Source organism: Pleurodeles waltl, chromosome 4_1, assembly GCF_031143425.1.
Source record: "Pleurodeles waltl isolate 20211129_DDA chromosome 4_1, aPleWal1.hap1.20221129, whole genome shotgun sequence".
NCBI classification, from domain to species: Eukaryota; Metazoa; Chordata; class Amphibia; order Caudata; family Salamandridae; genus Pleurodeles; species Pleurodeles waltl.
Window position 1 is genome coordinate 636,638,021 of NC_090442.1, and position 22,901 is coordinate 636,660,921.

The window sequence follows — 22,901 nt, forward strand, 5'->3', positions numbered from 1 at the left end:
TACAGCAGGACCTGTCCATCTCATGAATAGGGGATCAGAATCGTTGTGGCAACATCTTGGACTATCTTTTGATTTGGTACTGTAAATGTTACCTAGCAATACTGAAGTGAGATATGCCCTAAGTAGTAATTTATATTGTCAAATCTAGTATTACTCATGTTTCTTTTTTTATGCCAGTATTTTAGTCCAATTATTATATGTTAAGTTGTGTTTCAGTATCTTTTTCTCACTATCTTGTAAGGGCTTTCTTAGTTTTTCAGTAACTAGGTCTCTATATAAGGCTAAAATCAGTGAACTTCCTTGTTTTGGTGTAGTTAATACAGCACATTCACTTGTTACGCAAGGTCTCACTTGTAGTATATACAACCCTTGTCTCTTTTGGTAGGTTTGGTAGAAATTGGTCCACCTTAATCGGGTTCTAGCCTCGTTGAAGGTCAAGATATTGTCAGTCATATGTAGTTCTTGCATGGTTTAGTAACCTCCCTCAATCCAGCCCATCAAATCAGGCTCCTGACGTAGATTAGAAAAAATCACAAGGCCAAAGATGTTAGTTTCTGCCAGAAAAGGCGCATGCTTTACTACCTGTCCAGATCTTGTACCTATTTGAGACCAAATAGGGGAGTCTCAAGTTTGGCTATCTTGGTGGCTTGTTAGTGTGGCACCCCATCAATAATAGCTGTTTACAGTTAGGGATTTGAAATAGCCTCGTAGGGTTAAATAGTTAGACCTATTTATTTGATAAGTAAGCTTAATGGTAGATAATTTGATTCTGTGTTGGGGCCTGCCCATAACAAAATCAGTCATCATGTTGTCTAATTTTCGAAAACTTACCTTGGGTAGCATATTCATAACATAATCATAACGTACGGTAGGATCACTTTTGCCGTTCATAACACTGTGGGCTTGCAAAGGATTTATAGCTCTGTTTATCAGAGACAAGGGTCTGTATGATTTAAAATCCTTGGGATGATCATCTGTCTTGGGTACTACCACTATCATTTCTTCCCACAATGAATGGGGTAATTGACCAATCTGCAGAACCTCATTAGCAATTTCTGGTAATTTTTCCATAGTTAGAGAGGTCCCTATCTGATAGAATTCAGTTGGGAGCCCATATTGAACCCAGGATATTTCCAACTTGTGTATCGGCATGAGGTGCCTCTAGTTCCTTTTTGAAAAGTGGTGTCTCTACTTGGGGACTTTTGTCAGATCAGCATTTCTCTTGTTCTGGCTCAAGGATCATCAGTTGTCTGTAATGTTTTCAGAAATATTTTTGAAACTCACTATCAGTAGCACCCTGAGTATTTTTGGATCATCCTTTTTGCATCTAATAACTGTAATATCATTTTTTTAGGAGCTTTCCTGCCCAGTTACCAAGCAAACAGTTTCCCTAATTTATTCCTTTCCTCTGGAGCCTCTGTCAATAAGATATGTATTTATCTACCAGAAAATATAGATCCCTTCCCCAGTGTGTTTTTATTCTGTTATTTTCTTGATGTCATCTGGCACCCAGGGGGCACCCCCTCTCCAAAGTAGCAATTTTCTCTTCAGGCCTCAAAAAAATCTACTCACCCACTCGCTGTGGCGAGTCATATTTAATCCGGTTGTGCAATTTTTTGGGCCTACTCGCCACTTTTGGCAAGTTGACAAAGAACAGGTGTTGGGTTCAGTCAGAAAGTATAGGAGCAATAAAGACGCCTTTAAATCTTGTTATCTTGTCACATTTGCTCTGCATTCAGAGATAGAGGTCAGACGTCAGTTTGTCTTCTTACAATTACTTTTCCTTCTGACTTCAGAGTTCCAGAATTTTGAAAGGTGAACTCTCTGATCTGTTGTACAAAGAGTGTGAAATGAAAGGCTGTAGGGTGGCAGGTTTTACCCAACACACAACATTTAAGTCAACTGTACAGACATTTCAAAATATATTTCAGTAGCTGTGTAAGCCCTATTTTTGTACTTCTGTGTGATGAAAACAAATATTTCCACACTTTATTTGGTTATGTGCTAAAGCCAATTTTCAAAGATTATTGTTAAATCACTATATAGTTTTATCAATAAAACTGCAATTTAGTGGGAAAGGTTTTGGACAGTTCCCGGAACCTGCTGTCTGTAAATGACGGCACGCTACCACAACATGCTTATATTTATTAATGCTTTTATTAAACTAAGAGAAAAGCTATGGATCATGTGTACGCTATATGTGGGCTAGATTCTTACAGACATTTAGGGCCTCATTATGACACTGACGGTGTTCCGCCAATGTATTATGACTGTGGCGTATTAGCCAGGGCCATACCGCCGGCCTCTCCACTTGACTGCCAGGCTTCTGCCAGGTGGTCATAATCCCCAACCTCCAGCCTGTCCATGGTGGTAAACACTGCCATGGAAAGGCTGGCGGTAAGGGGGGACTCGGGTGCCCCTCGGTGCCCCTGCACTTTGCATGGGCAGTGCAGAGGCCCCCAGGCACAGCCCCATCGCGCATTTCACTGCCTGAATTTCGGGCAGTGAAATGCGCGACAGGTGCTGCTGCAACCTCTGCACATCATCATTGCCGCCGGCTCTATTATGAGCCGGCTGCGATGTTGATGTGATTTTTCTGCTAGGCCAGCGGACGGAAACAGTGTTTCCGTCCGTTGACCCAGCGAAAATATCATAATAGGTGAGCCACCAATACTGCCAGCACTGGTGGTATAGTGGCGCCCGCGGTTTCACCGCCGAAGTCGTAATGAGGGCCTTAGTCTCTTTAATCAAACAAAAGAGGGTTTTCTGTACAGCAGAAATGCTGAACTCACATATTTGAAGGAGTATTTATATGTGAGAATGAAGAAAAAGGCGACTGTAAAGTAAAATATTTGCGTCAGTCCCAGTGTAGAAAAGCTGGCAAGTGTTATGTTTTGTTGCCTAAGAAATGATAATGTTCTGTGACATTGAGTATAGTAATGCAGACTTTAAAAATCCAAAAGAACATCTCTGAGGGGATAGCCATTTGTTGTTTTTAAAATAGCTGTGCAAAGCTGATTCAAACAGTTAGATATTTAGCAGATCTTGACTAGATTGTTGAATATGATATGTCAGTATTATGTTAGTCTGGTCGGTTCGTGCTTTCCTTTTTTCAACTGACAATAACAAAAACGATACAACCCAACAAAGTACTGCTTCTGTTTGATATAGACTACAACTCATCCTAGTACCTGACTGTAGAGCACCATTCTCACTTAATACGTGAACAATAACAAATACACAGATGGACATTTACACAGTCATTACTAGCTCACTTCATCTCGCTTCCTACCCATAGCACAACCCCAAATACCAACATTCATCAAAGAATAAAAAAAATATATATAACATTTGCATGGCACTAACATTTTACATCCCTGACTTCCTATTCCTACCTATGTGGCTATCCGAAGGGTCAGCAAAGTGTCTGACAGGGCCCCATGAAGAAGGACCTGATGACGGCACTGTGACAACCTCTGAACCACCAGCTGTCCAGTTTCACAGCTTCCACATTGTGTCTGCAGGTGTCAAGATCTTTGTTTATGTGAAATGGGTACCATAGCATATGAATACTAAAAGTTGAGGTTAAATTACTGCTCTCAGTGTTCCATCAGGGTTCATTAGTATTCTATACAGCAAACTCGGAGCAATGTCTCCCTGTGGTGCAGGCTGTTCATTCTGATCAGGATTTAATTCAGAGACATGTTGTTCATACATTGGAGCCTGAGGACATATGCCTCTTTGAATGCCTTTTCTTTTTGCCATCCTTCAGGCCAGTCACAAACAGTCTTAGGTGAGTTGCAAAAAATGTGAATTGCCTTCTTTCTTACCTTCAATATCAGTGAGAGAAGCAGCATGTATATCAGTTTATATTCTCAAGCTGTCTTTTTGCAGCCTCTTTGGACTTCTTTTGGTGTTAGGCTTGTTGTGTGCAATCCAGGTATATTTGAAATGACAATCAGGCATATTTTTTTGATGTGGCAAATGTAGCCCTCTGAAGGATAGCATCCATGTCTATAAAGTTCAGTATATAGGATATGATTGCCCTGGGGATGCACCTGGTTTCTGGTCAGAACAGGTTTGAAAGTCCCCTAGGCTTCAGACTGTCTAGGATGTGCTTTTCCATAAACCAGTCCACAGACTGGCCGCCAGATTTTTCATGGACTTCCAAAAACAGGAAGAACTCCTATCTGCACCTTCCACTTTTGTTTCTGGGTAGTTCAAAAATGGAAGTTTGCATTTCAGATACATTGTTTGTGATGGTTTCTACAGCTTTCTCATTCGTCTGTGTTCTGACCACTTCCATTCTAGGATCTCCCTAATGAGGCTTATTCTGATTGAGACTGTGTCCTTTTTTCTTCTCTAGCTGGGATTGCTCTGTAAGCTTTCGGAATATTAGGAGCCATATTATGTTTTTTAAGGAAGGGAACTATTATGATGTCCTCGAGTACCACAGTCAGTAAAATGTGAAGCGGATAATAGAGCAAGATTGCAAAAGCTTACCTACGCAAAAGGAGGGGGGGGGGGTATTTAAAAGAAACAATAGAGGTGGTGGTAGATTTAGGTGCCCAATTCAGAGCATTCACCAGAGATCCTAAAGACAGGCTGTAGATGGCCACCCCCGATTGAAGAGAGATAGGAGTGTATTTACCTGCTTTGTTGATAATGCTGTTCCAGAAAGCCTTTTGGCTAAATTAACAACTTTATAATGCAGTACTGCCTTGTATTTGGTAAACAGTATGTTTGTCATTTCCTTTTCAATCTCAAATAGTTTCTTAGCTTTAAATGTTATATTAAATTAAATCTTCTTTTTGTGACAATATGCTTGCATGTGTCTGCCTTGGCATTGGAACAAATACATACCATCCAATTTTCAGCACTCATTGTCTAAAAGCTCTTTCACATTATTTGTTTACATCTTGCATTCCCCCATTCATTCCTGACTCAGCTCTGCATGCCAGTCATATCAAGGAATCTTGTCCTGCTATTGCAGGGTTAAATCACATTTCATATATTATCCATCACCAAACTCAGTTTTGCTTTTGGGGTTTTGTTCTAGTTGTATGTTCAATAGATTGTTATAACGTACCACCCATCTGGGTATGACATAACAGTCTCACACCACAATACAGATATTTGCTCCATATGAGGCAATGGTTGTATAAATTGCAAATCTAATCTATTTAGTGACAAGCCATATCTTATTTCTTTCTTTAGTATAAGGGCTGCATTGCCTGCTAGATTATATTATGCAGTGTTATAATCTACATCTTTTCTGACATTGTTTAACGTGTAATTTAAAAAGTAACGCTAAAATGAAGAAAAATCTAAAGAACATTGACAGTTAAAAATTTCAAAATGGAAACAAAACAATGTAATATTGAATTTATGCATGTGTCATTTGTATAATGTGAACCTAGCCAAAAGGCACAAAAGCTCTGTACAGGATCAAAGAGGTTGAAGAGAAGGCTGGGTTATGGAAGTAGAAGTTGACTGTTACTGCATCATGTTTTTTTTTTTTTTAATTATTTTTATTGAGGTTTTCTTTCATTTACAACCCTTGCGGAACATTACAGCAAAAAGAAAAGCAAACATTGACCAATTGTTCTGTTTCAAACAGGTTACAAAATACAGTGAGTATTTAGAATCAGTCAGTTCCCTAAGGGTTGTATTTCCAATAAACAAATGAAGGCGAGAAGACAATATTCTTGTACCAAATGCAGTCGTAGTGGCTCAGTATGAGCTATGCATCATTGAGTGTGGCTTTGTGTGTGTGTTTGTTAGACGCTAAAGCCAAGTTTGGTTCGTGTGAGGGCCCTACGATGGTGAAAGAGAGAAGCAAAGCAGGACAAAGGGTGGTGTGGATTTCCTGGCGATTACTGTGGCTCCGAATGTTAGGAATGAGAGGGCTAGGCATACAGTGAAGGGGGGTAGTCTGTGTCTATTAATACCTTAAACTGTGAGATCACGGTGTTCCAGGCAGCGGCCATGGGGTGTCTGTGAATTCGTCTGGCCTCTTCCCAGTTCACTGCAGAGCGTTCCACTTTCCTCCACTGAAACAAAGCCCTGTGACACTGGGGATAGGTTAATGGGGTACTAGGCTCGCCACTGGATGGTCAGAAGACTTTTGGCCAACAAGAGGCCAAGGTTTGAGAAGCATGCCAGTACCTTGTGGTTTGTCCCACCCTTCAAAAGATGCTCACAGCCAAAGCCTCCCTGTTGTTAATTTGGTTATCGTGGCTAGTGTAGTATGCACTGCCTGCCAGTAGTTTGTGATACTAGGGCATGACTAAAGCATGTGTTAGAGGTGGGCCTCCGGGTGCAGCTTCTGGGACAGGTGAGCGTGGCCACTGGGAAAATCCGATTCAGTTGGAAGGGTGTAAGGTATGCCCTGTGTAGGATCATCAATTGTATATTTTTAAATCACGTTTCTAGACACGGATTGGAGAGTTTCTAAGGCTCTGGACCATTCGGTGTCATGAAGGATCCTCGCCAAGTCTTCCTTACAAAGGTTTTGCAGTTGTGTCAATGTGGTCCCAGTATGTTCCCTGATGGCTTTAAACAGCCATTATATTTCGGCCACTCCCCATTATGTATACAGTGTCTATCACTAAATGGGTAGGTAGTTCATTATCTATCACGCCCTAAAGTGATCATAATGTCGCTAGTATTTGCCCATGTAGGAGGAGTTGGGCTGAAGGAATGTCAGTCTTGATGCAATTGATCAAAGGAGATTCATTGGGCATTGTTGAAGAGATGTCCCACTGTGTCTAGAGAACAGGCATGCCACTGTATCAGTTGGTCTATTGTGAAGGGCCCCAGGGGTCCAGGAAGGCCTTGGAGGGGAGTTACAGGGGAGTAAGGAAGCATGTGTTTTGTCAGCTGGGAGATCCTGATTAGGCATTTCCTAGCGACCCACGCGTGAAGTGACCAAGATTGATGCATTTTGATGATAGGATATAGAAGTTGATATAATATGTGTGGAGGGAGGGGGCCCTTTCCTGTGCTATTCTCATATAGGTTTGTCCCTACTAGCCATCGGTAAAACCCACTGGAGCTGCACCGCGAAATAGTAGGATTCAAAGGATGGCACATCCAGACCTCCCTTTCCCACCGGTAGCTCAAGTTTCTTGTGAGCTATGCCTCATCTTCCTCCGTCCCATAGCAGATTCACGAACAACCCATGCAAGCCCCGGAAGAAACGCCAGCAGGTGTGAAAACTGGTATGTTAGCAAAGTAATATAGCAGCCGGGGAAGTACTATCAAACTGCATCATGATTTAGTGTTCTTTAAAAATCTGCATTACTTCCTAAATATTAATTGGTTTGTGGTGGTCCTGAGAAATCCAAAGATGATGTTCCAGATCCTTGATGCATAGATAGATAAGGACTATTGCCTTTTTTTGTGTCTTTTTAATGCATTTTTGCCTGTTGTCTGGTGGTGTGTGGCTGAGGGTATGTTGAGAGTCACCAGAGGGGGTGAGCCTGGGGGTGGTGCTGGTCATGTAGGCTTTGCAAATGATACAGCTGGCTTTGAAAGTAGCAGAGGCCACTAGAGGCAGTCAATTGAAATTCATCAGGAAGGGGGAGTCATGTTTGTTCAGGTCATGGATTAAATATTCTGCGTTGCGTAAGATGTCCCTAAGTGGGAGGGGTCAGTGTTGTGCCTAAGAGGCCATGGAGCCACCATCCAGTTGCATGAGCCAGAGTTTCCTAGGAAATGTGTTCTGAAGGTGTGGTTTGTGTGCAGGGTGAATCCAAGAGACTCAGCATTGGGTAAAAGTTAGGCTTCGAAGCAGTCAAGGTTCATGCCATCATGACAGGTGTTAAGATGAAAATTGGGACAGGGTAGGGGTTAGGATTAGAGTCAGAGTGGACAGTAGGGTTAGAGTAACGGTTAAGGTTAGAATAAAGCTGAAGGTAATGTTTCACATTAGGGTTAGCAATAAGGTTATGGCTACATATGGTGAAACTGGACTAGGGTAATGGATAGATGTAGGTAATGCAATGTTATTTGAAAAGTGAAGGGAAAATTGTGACTCATTGCCACTAGTCGTTATCGTCGTGCATACGTGTATAGCTTGTATTCCTGGCATTATTATATGGTCTCCTGTGAGTAACTTTGAGAGTACACAGAACGAAAACAAAGATCTTGTATGGGTTTAGAACTTGTGTGTGCTTGCTGATGTTAAGATGTAACTGCAGTGAGACTAATATTCCATTTTTGTGTTTTTTGTAGCAAATAGAGCCGTCTGGGAGGAGATGGTGAATGCCTGCTGGTGCGGCCTACTTGCTGCTCTTTCATTGCTCCTTGATGCAAGGTATTCAATCAGTTCTTTACAGAGTTTTATTCTTGAGACTGCTAATTATTTGTGGCCCTTGAATGTGATGATGCTATTTTTTTTTTTAAATTATCTAAGATAAAGACTCCTTCCCAGGATCTGGTGCAGTGTTATCCTCAAGAGGTAAACAGCCTCAAACAAGACAAAGATTATTAACCCCTTCGCTGCCAGGCCTTTTCCCCTTCTGTGCCGAGCCTTTTTTTGGCTATTTGGGGCAGTTCGTGCTAAGACCCTCATAACTTTTTGTTCACATAAGCTACCCACGCCACATTTGTGTCCTTTTTTTCAAACATCCTAGGGATTCTAGAGGTACCCAGACTTTGTGGGTTCCCCTGAAGGAGACCAAGAAATTAGCCAAAATACAGTGAAAAGTTTGTTTTTTTCAACAAAAATGGGAAAAAAGGGCTGCAGAAGGCGGCTCATGGTTTTTTCCCTGAAAATGGCACCAACTAAGGGTTTGCGGAGGCAAAATCACCATCTTCCCAGCTTTCAGGAACAGGCAGACTTGAATTAGAAAACCCAATTTTTCAATACAATTTTGACATTTTACTGGGACATACCCCATTTTTACAATTTTTTTGTGCTTTCAGCCTCCTTCCAGTTAGTGACCAAAATGGGTGAGAAACCAATGCTGGATCCCAGAAAGCTAAACATTTCTGAAAAGTAGACACAATTCTGAATTTAGCAAGGGGTCATGTGTGTAGATCCTACAAGTGTTTCCTTCAGAAAATAACAGCTGAAAAAAAAACATATTGAGGTGAAAAAAACAGCAATTTTTCTCCACGTTTTACTCGGTAACTTTTTCCTGCGATGTCAGATTTTTGAAAGCAATATACTGTTACGTCAGCTGGACTCTTCTTGTAGCGGGGATATATAGGGCTTGTAGGTTCATCAAGCACCCTAGGTGCCCAGAGCCAATAAATGAGCTGCACTTTGCAATGGGTTTTTATTCTATACCGGGTATACAGCAATTCATTTGCTGAAATATAAAAAGTGAAAAATAGGTATCAAGAAAACCTTTGTATTTCCAAAATGGCCAAAAGATAAGGTGTTGAGAAGCAGTGGTTATTTGCACATCTCTGAATTCCGGGGTGCCCATACTAGCATGTGAATTACAGGGCATTTCTCAAATAGATGTCTTTTTTACACACTGTCTTACATTTGGAAGGAAAGAATGTAGAGAAAGACAAGGGGCAATAACACTTGTTTTGCTATTCTGTGTTCCCCGACGTCTCCTGATAAAAATGGTACCTCACTTGCGTGGATAGGCCTAGCACCCGCGACAGGAAGTGCCCCAAAACACAACGTGGACACATCACATTTTCACAAAGAAAACAGAGCTGTTTTTTGCAAAGTACCCAGCTGTGGATTTTGGCCTCTAGCTCAGCCGGCACCTAGGGAAACCTAGCAAACCTGCACAGTTTTGAAAACTAGACACCTAGGGGAATCCGAGATGGGGTGACTTGTGGTGCTCTGACCAGGTTCTGTTACCCAGAATCCTTTGCAAACCTCAAAATTTGGCCAAAAAACACTTTTTCCTCTCATTCCGGTGACAGAAAGTTCTGGAATCTGAGAGGAGCCACACATTTCCTTCCACCCAGCGTTCCCATAGTCTCCCAATAAAAATGGTACCTCACTTGTGGGGGTAGGTCTAGCGCCCGCGAAAGGAAATGCCCCAAAACACAACGTGGACACATCAAGTTTTTCCACAGAAAACAGAGGTGTTTTTTACAAACTGCCTACCTGTGGATTTTGGCCTCTAGCTCAGCCGACATCTGGGGAAACCTAGCAAACCAGTGCATTTTTTAAAACTAGACGCCTAGGGGAATCCAAGAAGGGGTGACTTGTGGGGCTCTGACCAGGTTCTGTTACCCAGAATCCTTTGCAAACCTCAAAATTTGACCAAAAAACACTTTTACCTCTCATTTCGGTGACAGAAAGTTCTGGAATCTGAGAGGAGCCACAAATTTCCTTCCACCCAACGTTCCCCCAAGTCTTCCGATAAAAATGGTACCTTGCGTGGATAGGCCTAGCACCCGCAACAGGAAATGCCCCAAAACACAACGTGGACACATCACATTTTCACAAAGAAAGCAGAGCAGTTTTTTGCAAAGTGCCTAGCTGTGGATTTTGGCCTCTAGCTCAGCCGGCACCTAGGGAAACCTAGCAAACCTGCGCAGTTTTGAAAACTAGACACCTAGGGGAATCCAAGATGGGGTGACTTGTGGGGCTCTGACCAGGTTCTGTTACCCAGAATCCTTTGCAAACCTAAAAATTTGGCCCAAAAAACACTTTTTCCTCTCATTCCGGTGACAGAATGTTCTGGAATCTGAGAGGAGCCACAAATTTCCTTCCACCCAGCATTCCCCCAAGTCTCCTGATAGAAATGGTACCTCACTTGTGGGGGTAGGCCTAGCGCCTGCTAAAGGAAATGCCCCAAAACACAACGTGGACACATCAAATTTTTCCACAGAAAACAGAAGTGTGTTTTACAAACTACCTACCTGTGGATTTTGGCCTCTAGCTCAGCTGGCAACTGGGGAAACCTAGCAAACCTGCGCAGTTTTGAAAACTAGACACCTAGTGGAATCCAAGATGGGGTGACTTGTGGGGCTCTTACCAGGTTCTGTTACCCAGAATCCTTTGCAAACCTCACAATTTGGCCCAAAAAAATACTTTTTCCTCTCTTAAAAATGGTACCTCACTTGTGGGGGTGGGCCAGGTGCCTGCAACAGAAAAAGGCTAAAAACTTGTAGAGATTGAGGGGATAGCACAGCGAGTTGATAAGCACATATTTTTCTTTTATACATCTTTTAGGCTGACTCTGCTTTGGGGTCCCATGCAAGTGAGGTATCTTTTTATTTCGGGGACTGAGGGGAATGCTGGGTAGTAGGAAATTTGTGCTGCAGCGGTGATCCTACAAAGAAAAGTGATGAAACTATGATTTATTTATGCAAATTTTGAGGTTTGCCGAGGAGTCTGGGTAAGAAAATGTTGGGGGATCTAGGCAAGCCACACCTCCTTGGACTCCTTGGGGTGTCTATTTTTAAAACGCGTCTGGTTTTGGTAGGTTTCCCTAGATGAAGGCCGCACCCGGGACCAAAACAATAGGTGCCAAACACAGGTAGTTTTGCAATAGATCATTTTGGTGTGTCCACATACTTATGTGATGTTCCAAACACTAAAATTGTGAAAAGAAATGCACTTAGGTTATGTTAAAAAGACCCCTCACCCACCAACTAAGTTGGTGGCATGCTTCGTCATCAGGGTCCCACCCGAGGCGCCTAGCGTGTCACAAGTGTGCTGCGACGCCTGATTACAGCGGAGCAGGTTTTGACATTTTTACCACACATACTGGGTGGATTTGGCACAAGGGTGCGTGATGGTTCAGTGGATTATTAACAAGAGATTTCACCAAAATGAAATGCACTGTTAATAACTGAAAGGCCAAAAAACTGAACCAATGACTCACAGCTCGTGAGCTGTACAGCCATGGCAAGGCACCAACCGCTTTACAGTCCATTCATACACCTTTCATACATGACATGCACAAGACCATTCACGCCGCCAGCCACGGGCCCAGCACATTACAACACTCGCCTCGACAGACAGCGCCACTCAAGTGCCCATCACTTACATACACCCACATGCCTTATACAGCAATCACACCAGCTGATGGGAGTGTGTGGACTGGTGTTTGGCTGGCAGTGTTTTGCAGTAGCAAACAGCAAGTCAATATGTACACTATGTACACCCTCAGCCAAGCGCCACTCCACACACAATGGCATCACCTTTTTATTTTATTTTTTAAACAAAGAAACCACTAACTAATTAGAAATAATTACAAAACTACAAACACAAAAGCTCTAACTAAGTACATGACAGAAATGCCAACCATGAAACTGAACACCTGAAAATACAAAACAGGCAGTTTACACTCATGGTTGTTCCCAGTAATTCTTCTGGGTGTGGTAATTCTTAAAACAACCACCCACACACAGCCCAGGCTTTGAAGGACAATCTGGGCAGTACATTCGAGTCTCCCTCTGGATACCTCTTTGAAAACACACTCTACATTTCTTAGCTGGAAAGTCTTTTTTGGGTGTGGGAGGAATGTGCTCAGCAAAGTGTCGATCTTTCAATCTAGCCACATCCTCCACCACTGCTTCTCTAGGAACTCTGGCCTGTTCCACCACAATAAGGCTCTCTATCACTGACTCCTGAAATTTCACAAATGTCATCTTTGACTCTGGAGACCTATCCTTAAACACAATAAAAGCATTAAAAGTTGCTAAGTGGAAGAGGTGAATTGCTAACTTTTTATACCAAACGTAAGACTTACGAATAGCAGTATAAGGTTCCAACCGTGGAACAACTTTATCTACACCTCCCATGTGCTTATTATAATCTAAAATGCACACAGGTTTGCGCACTTCAGCAACCTGGCCCCAAACAGTCACAGGGGAAGTACTCTCATCATGGATGGTATTTAGCATGTAGACATCCCTCCTGTCTGAAAATGTCAAAGTTAGCAGCTCATCATTCCGCAAGGCACTGCACTGTCCCCTCTCAAGTTTTTTTACAGACAAGCTCACTTGGATAGCCTTTCCGGTTACAACAAATTGTGCCACAAGCAACAGTGTCCACTCCAAACAATTCCTTGAACAACTGCACTCCAGTGTAGAAGTTATCTACATACAGTGGTGACCTTTGTTGAACAGTTGTCTACCAAGTTCCCACACAATTTTCTCAGCAACTCCAAAAGTGGGAGGACAACCAGGGGGGTCAGTACTGGAATCCGTACCAGTGTAGACACGGAAATTATACACATATCCTGTACTACTTTCAGACAGCATATACAATTTAATTCCGTATTGTGCCTTCTTGCTAGGAATGTACTGCCTAAAAACCAAACGACCCTTGAAGAGGACCAAAGACTCGTCCACAGCTATTTCTTTGCCTGGAACATAGATCTCTGAAAACCGATCTACAAAATGATCAAGGACAGTCCTAATCTTAGAAAGACGGTCAGAATCAGGGTGATCTCGTGGGAAGGCTAATGCATTGTCAATAAAATGCAGCAGCATCCTAAGAAGAAGCAAATACCGATTACGACTCATGGTTAAAAAATTATCACAAATGCAAATACTTCGTCAGTTGACAAACATCCCACCATCAAGCATTTAGAAATTGGTGCCTAAGTGGATTCTGCCATAGGGGCAGATGGGCCTACTAAAAAATAGGCCTATCTGCCCCAAGGAGGGCAGAAAATACCTTTAGTAGTGTGTCCCCACGGGGAGCGACCCTTGCCCAAGGGGCCACCCACCAAACAAAAAAAACAAAAAACACACACACACACTATCCCTAGTGCCTAAGTGGCTTCTGCCCCCTTGGGGACAATGGGCCTAAAAAACAAATAGGCCCATCTGACCCCAAAGGGGGCAAAAATGGCCTTGGTACACGACCCTTGCCCAAGGGGCCACCCCCCCATCCACCAACACACACTATCCCTGGTGTCTAAGTGGCTTCTGCCCCCCTTGGGGGCAGACATGCCTAAAATAAATAGGCCCATCTGCCCCCCCCTGGAGGCAGAAATGGCCAACAGTTCAATGCCCCCCACATAAACAAACATATAAAAAAGTTGGTATCAGTATCAAGCAAAAAGTGGAGGGTAACCATGCCAACAAGGGCACTTTCCTACACAGAATAAACTTTGTCAGCCTTAATGTAGCTTATAAAAACACCAAATGAATAAATATCAAATCTCTGTCATTTTTTAATTCATCTTGAATAATAATTTTGCTCACCTCCTCTGTCTCATTTCTGTTTTTTTTCTTTTTAGTACACTTTAGTGATCAAGATAATTGAAGGGAGGGGAGGGATAATGTTAACCTCCGTTTCCTTAATGAAATTCAGATTCTCTTGACATTGAAACTTTGAGAATCGCTATTTCATAACAGGACCGGAGGCTACCATTATGCATTAGTGCTCTAACACAACATTAGGCATGTGCTCAATAGGTTTAAAGTAATGCTTTTCGAAACTAGCAGTGTTACCCCAATCAGCCGTTTTTATAATAGCCTCTACTTTTGCACCTTTGTATAAAGCTTGACAGGATATAGCAACAACTGAAGAAATGTGGTTGACATTTTTGTAAATCTTTAACAAATGAAATTATCAACTGATTGACACCATCAGGTCTGAACTCCAGCTTACGAGCGTCATATTCCCTCAGACACCCAACAACACACACCTTTTTGCAAGCAGCAAACCTTGTGTAGAAGATTGTGTCGGACAATGTCTTTGTTCATTCGGTCAAAGATGACCCGAAAGGGTTGTGAATTCTGTTACCTCTGAAGCCTTGATATCGGAGATCCTGCAACAAGAAATTAAACATAATAAACAAGCCACTTTCAAAGAAAGTTTTTTTTAGTTTCTATACAGGGAGTGCAGAATTATTAGGCAAATTAGTATTTTGACCACATCATCCTCTTTATGCATGTTGTCTTACTCCAAGCTGTATAGGCTCGAAAGCCTACTACCAATTAAGCATATTAGGTGATGTGCATCTCTGTAATGAGAAGGGGTGTGGTCTAATGACATCAACACCCTATATCAGGTGTGCATAATTATTAGGCAACTTCCTTTCCTTTGGCAAAATGGGTCAAAAGAAGGACTTGACAGGCTCAGAAAAGTCAAAAATTGTGAGATATCTTGCAGAGGGATGCAGCACTCTTAAAATTGCAAAGCTTCTGAAGTGTGATCATCGAACAATCAAGCGTTTCATTCAAAATAGTCAACAGGGTCGCAAGAAGCGTGTGGAAAAACCAAGGCGCAAATTAACTGCCCATGAACTGAGAAAAGTCAAGCGTGCAGCTGCCACGATGCCACTTGCCACCAGTTTGGCCATATTTCAGAGCTGCAACATCACTGGAGTGCCCAAAAGCACAAGGTGTGCAATACTCAGAGACATGGCCAAGGTAAGAAAGGCTGAAAGACGACCACCACTGAACAAGACACACAAGCTGAAACGTCAAGACTGGGCCAAGAAATATCTCAAGACTGATTTTCCTAAGGTTTTATGGACTGATGAAATGAGAGTGAGTCTTGATGGGCCAGATGGATGGGCCCGTGGCTGGATTGGTAAAGGGCAGAGAGCTCCAGTCCGACTCAGACGCCAGCAAGGTGGAGGTGGAGTACTGGTTTGGGCTGGTATCATCAAAGATGAGCTTGTGGGGCCTTTTCGGGTTGAGGATGGAGTCAAGCTCAACTCCCAGTCCTACTGCCAGTTCCTGGAAGACACCTTCTTCAAGCAGTGGTACAGGAAGAAGTCTGCATCCTTCAAGAAAAACATGATTTTCATGCAGGACAATGCTCCATCACACGCGTCCAAGTACTCCACAGCGTGGCTGGCAAGAAAGGGTATAAAAGAAGGAAATCTAATGACATGGCCTCCTTGTTCACCTGATCTGAACCCCATTGAGAACCTGTGGTCCATCATCAAATGTGAGATTTACAAGGAGGGAAAACAGTACACCTCTCTGAACAGTGTCTGGGAGGCTGTGGTTGCTGCTGCACGCAATGTTGATGGTGAACAGATCAAAACACTGACAGAATCCATGGATGGCAGGCTTTTGAGTGTCCTTGCAAAGAAAGGTGGCTATATTGGTCACTGATTTGTTTTTGTTTTGTTTTTGAATGTCAGAAATGTATATTTGTGAATGTTGAGATGTTATATTGGTTTCACTGGTAATAATAAATAATTGAAATGGGTATATATTTTTTTTGTTACGTTGCCTAATAATTATGCACAGTAATAGTCACCTGCACACACAGATATCCCCCTAACATAGCTAAAACTAAAAACAAACTAAAAACTACTTCCAAAAATTTCAGCTTTGATATTAATGAGTTTTTTGGGTTCATTGAGAACATGGTTGTTGTTCAATAATAAAATTAATCCTCAAAAATACAACTTGCCTAATAATTCTGCACTCCCTGTATACCTGTTAACTCGCCAACTTGAAAACAACAAGAGTACTAAGTTTACATCCCCAAGAATCTGATACTTGGTCTGGGAGGTCTTCTTAATCTAATGCTCTTGAGTACACTGCAAACCAAAACATTTTCTCCACGCTCTTACCATTAACCAAGCTGTGACCAGCAGAAATGGTGAAGTGAATCTGTAACAGTTATTCATCCTGTAACCTAGTCCCTTATTGAACTGAATTACTGTAAAATTACCCACCTTGGTTATAGGAGCCTCCGTGGGATCCAAGTCCCTTTCCAGGCACCAACGAACCCAGATTTCCCATATTCCTTATATCTGTACTGAGTGCCCGGGAGCAAGACTCTTCGAGGAGCTCTGCAGCTCCTTCCGAAAGGCCTGACGCCTCCCCAGGTCGCCTGACACTTTCCAGGCAAGAAGGTTCAAAGCATGAACTAAAGGATGTTACCTTCCATCTATATCTGTTAGTAGACCTTCCGTGGCAGGGAGAAGAAATGGAATGTCGCAAGCGAGTTCCAAAGTCATTGAGAATGACGCTTGTGAGCTCCAGAACGAAGTTATAAGAATAAGGGAGCAGCTCTTTAACCTCACCTTCTGAAGGACCCTCTGAATCATTGCGAAAGAAGGGAAAGCATAAGCTTTCATCCCTTTCCAAGTCTGAAGGAATGCATTCTCTGTCAGCGCACCTGGGTCTGTCATCCAACTGTAATACCTGTCCAGCTGAAATGTTAGTCTGCTTGCAAAGAGATCTATCTCTAGCAGGCCCCAAATGCCCAGTATTTCCTCAAAGCATGCTTTGTTCAGTTTCCAATCGCTTTAGTCTTTTAAGAACCTTGAATTCCAATCCTCAGAAACATTCTCCTTCCCAGGCAAATATTCTGCTTGTAGACTGATCTTGTGTGCTAGACATAATACCCAAAGCTTCTTTGCTAGGATAGCTAGATCCATGGATCTGGTACCTCCTAATCGATTTATACAAGCTACTGCAAATACATTGTCCATTTTCAAAAGAACTGCTCTGCCTTGTAAATAATTTTTGAAACTCAGAACATAAAATCCTGCAGTCAATTCTAAATATTTTATATGATTTAGCCTCTCTAAGTTTGACATTAATCCACCAGTCTCATGAGCACCCAGGCATGCACCACAGCCAGTCATACTTGCATCTGATTCCAGCACAAAGTCTTGTGAACAACCAAAAATTGCCAGGCCATTTCAAGCATCCAAATTCCTGAGCCACCAGTTGAACTCCTCTCTCACTGCCTGATCTAGAGAAACCTGATCCCCATACCAAAGGCCTGAATGGAGGGTGTTCCCTTTTATCTGCTGTAATGCACAGTAGTGCAACAGACCTGGAAAGATAGATTGGATAGAGGAAGACGATAACCTCAAAAGCCTTGACAATTCTCTCAGGGCTAAGGAGTCCCGATTGAGGACATATCTTATTTCTTTCCTGATCTTCCTGACTTTTTTTTGAGGATGGAGAAGAATGACTTTCAAATTGTCTATAGTAAAACCTAGGAGCTCTAGATCATGAGAAGGGGTAAGGACAGATGTCTCCTTGTTTACTATAAATCCCAAATAGGGATATGACATAGTTCAAGTCTTTTAATATCTGTACACATCTTTGGAATAATATAAAAATGTTGTCTAGGTAGATGATCGTTCAGACGCCTTAGATAGGAGGTCACCTTGATGATAAAGCACCAAGGAGCTGAAGACAGTCTGAATGGCAGAGCACAAAACTGATAAAAGCGGTTGCGCCAAATGAACTGAAGGTAGGGCTGGGATTCCAATGCCGTGGGTATTGTGAAGTATGCTTCCTTCAGGTCTAACTTCACCTGCCATTTGTCTTTCAGTAAGAAATCCCTTAGGAGAAGGACACCCTCTATTTTGAAGTGCCTGTAGACTTCGAACCTGTTCAGTTCCCTTAGGTTTTTCACAGGTCTCCATCCCTTGTCTTCCTTTTCTATCAAAAAACAGGGAACTTGTGAAAAACTCGTTTTCTAGGCTGACCTCTTGAATGACACCTTTTTAAAAGCATGAACTCCATGTCCTTGTCTACAATAACCTGTTGATCTTTCTTGAATACCAGCTCCCTCACACTGAATGGTTGAGAGAGAGAGTCTCCCAAAATTCTATTTTGAAACCTTGGATAGTTTGTAACATCCAGGGATCCTGAGTAACTGATTCCCAGTTTTTTTCTTTTTTTAAATTGAGGCGTCCCCCTACTCTTTCTTGGGAAGAGAAAGGAAGAGGCTTGATGACACTCACCTTGGAGAGTGGGCGTTTGTCCACGACCTCTGCCTCCTCTACCTCTCTGGAATCGTCCTTTCTGTGAGTAGAAATTGGGCTGGATACTGGTTTGGTATCCCCAGCCATATCCTCCTCTTGTTCTGGAAGAATTGAAATGGGTCCTTTGAGGGTATCGGCCGACAGAAAGTCCCTTTCTGCCGGCCCTGCCTAAAGTTGAGTTAAATACCTTGCACATGTTAGACTGGGTTTTATCCAGCGCTGTGAACGTGGCAACATACTTTCCTAGGCTCTTGACCATGTTCTCGATGAAGAGTAAACCCTTAGGATTTTCTGGGCTTTCCTTCTCTTCCATGTCTCCGAGTTTCGGATTAATCTTGAGAAGCACTGCCTTGAGCCTTTCTGCGTTAAGGCTAGCGTTGGCATTTCCCAATAGCACCATGGCTCGTTGACTCCAGCCTCACAGGAGATCCGGGTCTACCAGAAGTCCTTAAAGGTAGGCTTCTTCTGACATGTTGATTACCGTTGCCAACAGACCTACAACATCCAGCAGACGATCCTGGCAGAGTTTAAGGGACCTCTCAAGGCCTTTGCTCGGGTCTCGTCCCATCTTGAAGAGAAAAGTGATCAGCTCAGGATCAAGGTTTTTGTGTAAGGCAAACTTTTTTTGTCAATCACCAGACATGGGCATTCGGTTTTGAGCAGATTGCGTGCCTCTTTTTCTAGTGGGTTTCTAATCCACTTTATTATAAATTTGCCCATGTGTTCCATAGGCCACCACTCAGCTCCTCGGGTGTCTTATGTAGAAATATCTCTCCCAGTGTGTTTTTAATTATAATTTTTAAGCTAGACAGGGATTATGGGTTGTCAAAAATATCTCCTCAAGAGTCTCAATGGTACATATCAAAAACATATTCATGAAACTTGTTCTCATCAAGGTCCTGATCCCCAAATTCTAGGTCTAGGGTCCCAATCTGTTCTGTGCCGCAAGGGTCACTCAATCTTTTTGTGTCATGAGGGTCACCACTCACTTCTGAGGTGCTTGGACCTCCAATCTTGCTGAGGGTGCTTAGACCTTCCATCACAACAGAGGGTACAAGCTCTTTGTTTAAGTGTTTAGTTTTCCTCTTCTTTTTTCCTTTTTTTATGGTAGATTAACACTCACCATCAGACACAGAGCATGACTCATAATTGGAGCTCTTAGACTGCCTCTTTCTGCTCATAACATGACGTACTGTCTCACAAACACAGAAATGCAATTCGTGCTGTATGAGCTTTCTAATTAGCTCCTCATTCATTTTACCCTCCGGGATAGTGGGTTGATGATCCTCACAATCGGACATATTTTGTATATTATTATTATTCTTTTTAGTATTAAATAAGGATGATGAAATAATAATAGCAATATATATATGGGAAATATTTAATACTTAAATTGTAGTTTGGAGCTTCTTTGTTAAGATATTTCAGAGGCAGAAGAGAACAGAGCTCAAATATGTAGGGACAAAATATCAGAGATTTAATATAGAGCACTAATGCCCACAAATGCAGGCTTTCAAAGCCTTAATGTTCTATGCTCTCGGGTCAGCTGATACGATGGGAATTGCAACTGTCCGCTGTGACGGAGTCAGTCCGCGCTAGCCTAATTGTATGGAATAAAATAGACTTGAAGCTCAATCCAAGATGACAGCTGTTCTCGCTAAAAGAAGTGAGAGCAGGGCCACAGAGGAAACCACCCATTGAGAAGGAAGTGTTTGGGCAGGGGGACTGCCCATGTAAAGAGGGTGTTGGACGAGGCTACAGATCGTGACTTGCAGGATGTCCTTGAAAAATGCTTTTTTCAGGACTCCTGCATTGCGATCCTGTGGAAGCCAGTAGGTTCGACAAAGGCCTCAGGCGTCCCGAAGGCAGAACCCTTACCGATACGCGGTGAAATAATTCCCTGAATCTCCGACGGGAGGTCGAAGGTGGGTTCCAGACTTATTTTAGGAATAAGTAAAAGCGCAGGAAGTGTGCACGGTTTGCTGTATACATCTCCGTAGAGTGGAGATGGAGCTAGCATATAAAGAAAATAAGAAGAAGACTCAAGTTATAATAATGCAGAGTAATATAAAGTGCTGCTTATCTGGTTGAGGGGCAGCATTCAAAAGAGGATGTTTGTTCCAAGCATGGACCTTTTATTCGTTTCTATGGTGTCATTCTGAATTGTTTAGGTTTTGTGATGTAATGTACTTTCAAGTGCTGCAAAGGAGTGGGATCCAAATGCTTTATGCATAATGGTAGCCTCCGGTCCTGTAATGAAATTCCTCTGTACTTTGGGACAATAGTGTACCGCTATTGATCAAGTTATCATATTTATGTAGTAGAGAGGTAATACGTACTATTGGGTAGCCGGACACAAACGTACTAAGGGTCTGCAGATGGGTAGAACTAAAATAAGAGTTGTGAGGAGAAAGTGCAGAAAGTAAGAATATAATAACGTCAAAAAAGGAGTGACCATAAAATAAAAAGATTCACCTAGGAAAATCCAAGACTATTTATTGCCCACTCTTTAGGAAAAATATTTTTTCTGATGAAGCGAAGATTAGGAGAAGACTTTGGCAAGGTATGAGTTGTACTAAGTTCTTTCATCTTTTTAAGGCACCTTATTGAATCTCTTGGAACCACTGTGATCCTGAATTAGAAATTTAAAATACTAACTGCATTTTAAGTTACACCAGTACAGGCATATATTCTTCTAGCTTGAAAAATATTCTTGTGAATAAAGGGCACTGGATTCGTTTATGGAAGCGACCACAGACTACAGGGCCAGTTCTGTTGTGAACGAAGGTTTACAATTTCATTGATATCCAGGCAATTTTTTTGATTTCCATCTGGTTGCACGCGGTGTTGCCAGAAATGCAGAATGATTAATAGACTATAATCTTTCCCGCCTCCACCAGTTTCCCCCATCTGTGACACCCTTGCTCTTCCTTTTACTTTTTTTGGTATTTGTGGAATGATTCTTGGAATATATATTTACCTAAAATAATGAAGCCCTGTTCGTAGGCCCTATTCTACGCACAGTCAAGCGGTGACAAATGTTTTTAAGAAGCTGAGTTTCTGTTTGCCATGTAAAACGTGCCAGCAATTTAAACTATTTGAACAATTACCATTACAGCACAGATGAAACGGCCACAGAAAATATTCTGAAATCGGAAATGACAATGGCGTCTCTTTGTGGAAGACTTGGACTTGTGACCCCAAGAGATGCCTTTATAACTGCCATTTGCAAAGGATCTTTGCCGCCACACTACACGTTGACGGTCCTGAACAGCTCATCAGTCACTCTCAGCAATAAATGTAAGAATTTGGAAACAAGAGACGATCTGACATATTTGTATGCTTGCTATGTCTTGCATGTTTATTAAGCGTTTGTGTTGTAAAACTCATGTGTTAATTTCAAATGTGATTTTGTAGCATAATGCAATATTCGAAACATAATGGCAGCTTGAAGGCTGTTCACTTGTAATGCTCTGCTGCTCGAGTCGCAGACGGTGTCAGAAGTACGTGTTCCTCTTGTATGTAACTCAAACTGTGGTACGTTTGGCCTTTAGTTCCTCATTTCTTCCCCATTGAATGCAGAAAGGTAACATTTGTTCCTATTTTATATTTTTAACAAAAATGTGTCATTCTTTCTTTTCAGTCCTGGTCATCTTCTCTCAGGTCTTTAGTATTTCAGAAACAACACGTTGGAATAGCATTTTACTGATTTGTGTGCCTACTGCGTTTTAGGATTGAGGCCATAGCTTGGTGGTGCCTTCACTCCAAAGGCTAACAAGAACCAGGAATGAGGATCAGTTTGAGTGCTAGCACAAAAAATGAGATTAGCTTAAATCTATTCCTTGGATACCTATGTACCCTTTGCTCATTCCTTCTGATCATTCTCCGAGTTTTTGGACTAGAATCCAACTAGACCTTAAAAATTCAGTCCAATCTCGCTGCTCCCGTTTGCCTCTAAAGTGACTTAAAAATGGGTAAATCAGCAACTGACCGGTTTTATTGAGACAAAAGAGTTTCTCCATAGGACTTAGTCAGGTTTTCGCCCCTTCTAGAGCACAAAGTCGGCGCTGCTTTTAGCGTTGGAGTCCATTTGTTAAATCGCAGATTGGGTCGATACAGTAGCATTGCTAATGTTAGACCTCAGTGCAGCCTTCGACACTGTGTCACACAACCTTCTGCTTGAACAGCTGAGGAAGTGCTGTGTTGGGAAGAATGCTTTGCCGTGGTTAGCTTTCTTTCTGCAGGATCGATCCCTTC

At 42.2% G+C, this 22,901-nt stretch overlaps 1 protein-coding gene across 1 annotated transcript in view; it reads left to right on the forward strand.

Annotated features, from left to right (window-relative positions):
* Positions 1 to 22,901, forward strand: part of MON2 (MON2 homolog, regulator of endosome-to-Golgi trafficking) — a 775,721-nt gene that overhangs the window by 285,324 nt on the left and 467,496 nt on the right. The window contains 2 exon segments of the mRNA XM_069229077.1: positions 8,239 to 8,320; positions 21,763 to 21,944. Of these exon segments, the coding sequence (XP_069085178.1) occupies positions 8,239 to 8,320; positions 21,763 to 21,944 (264 nt within the window).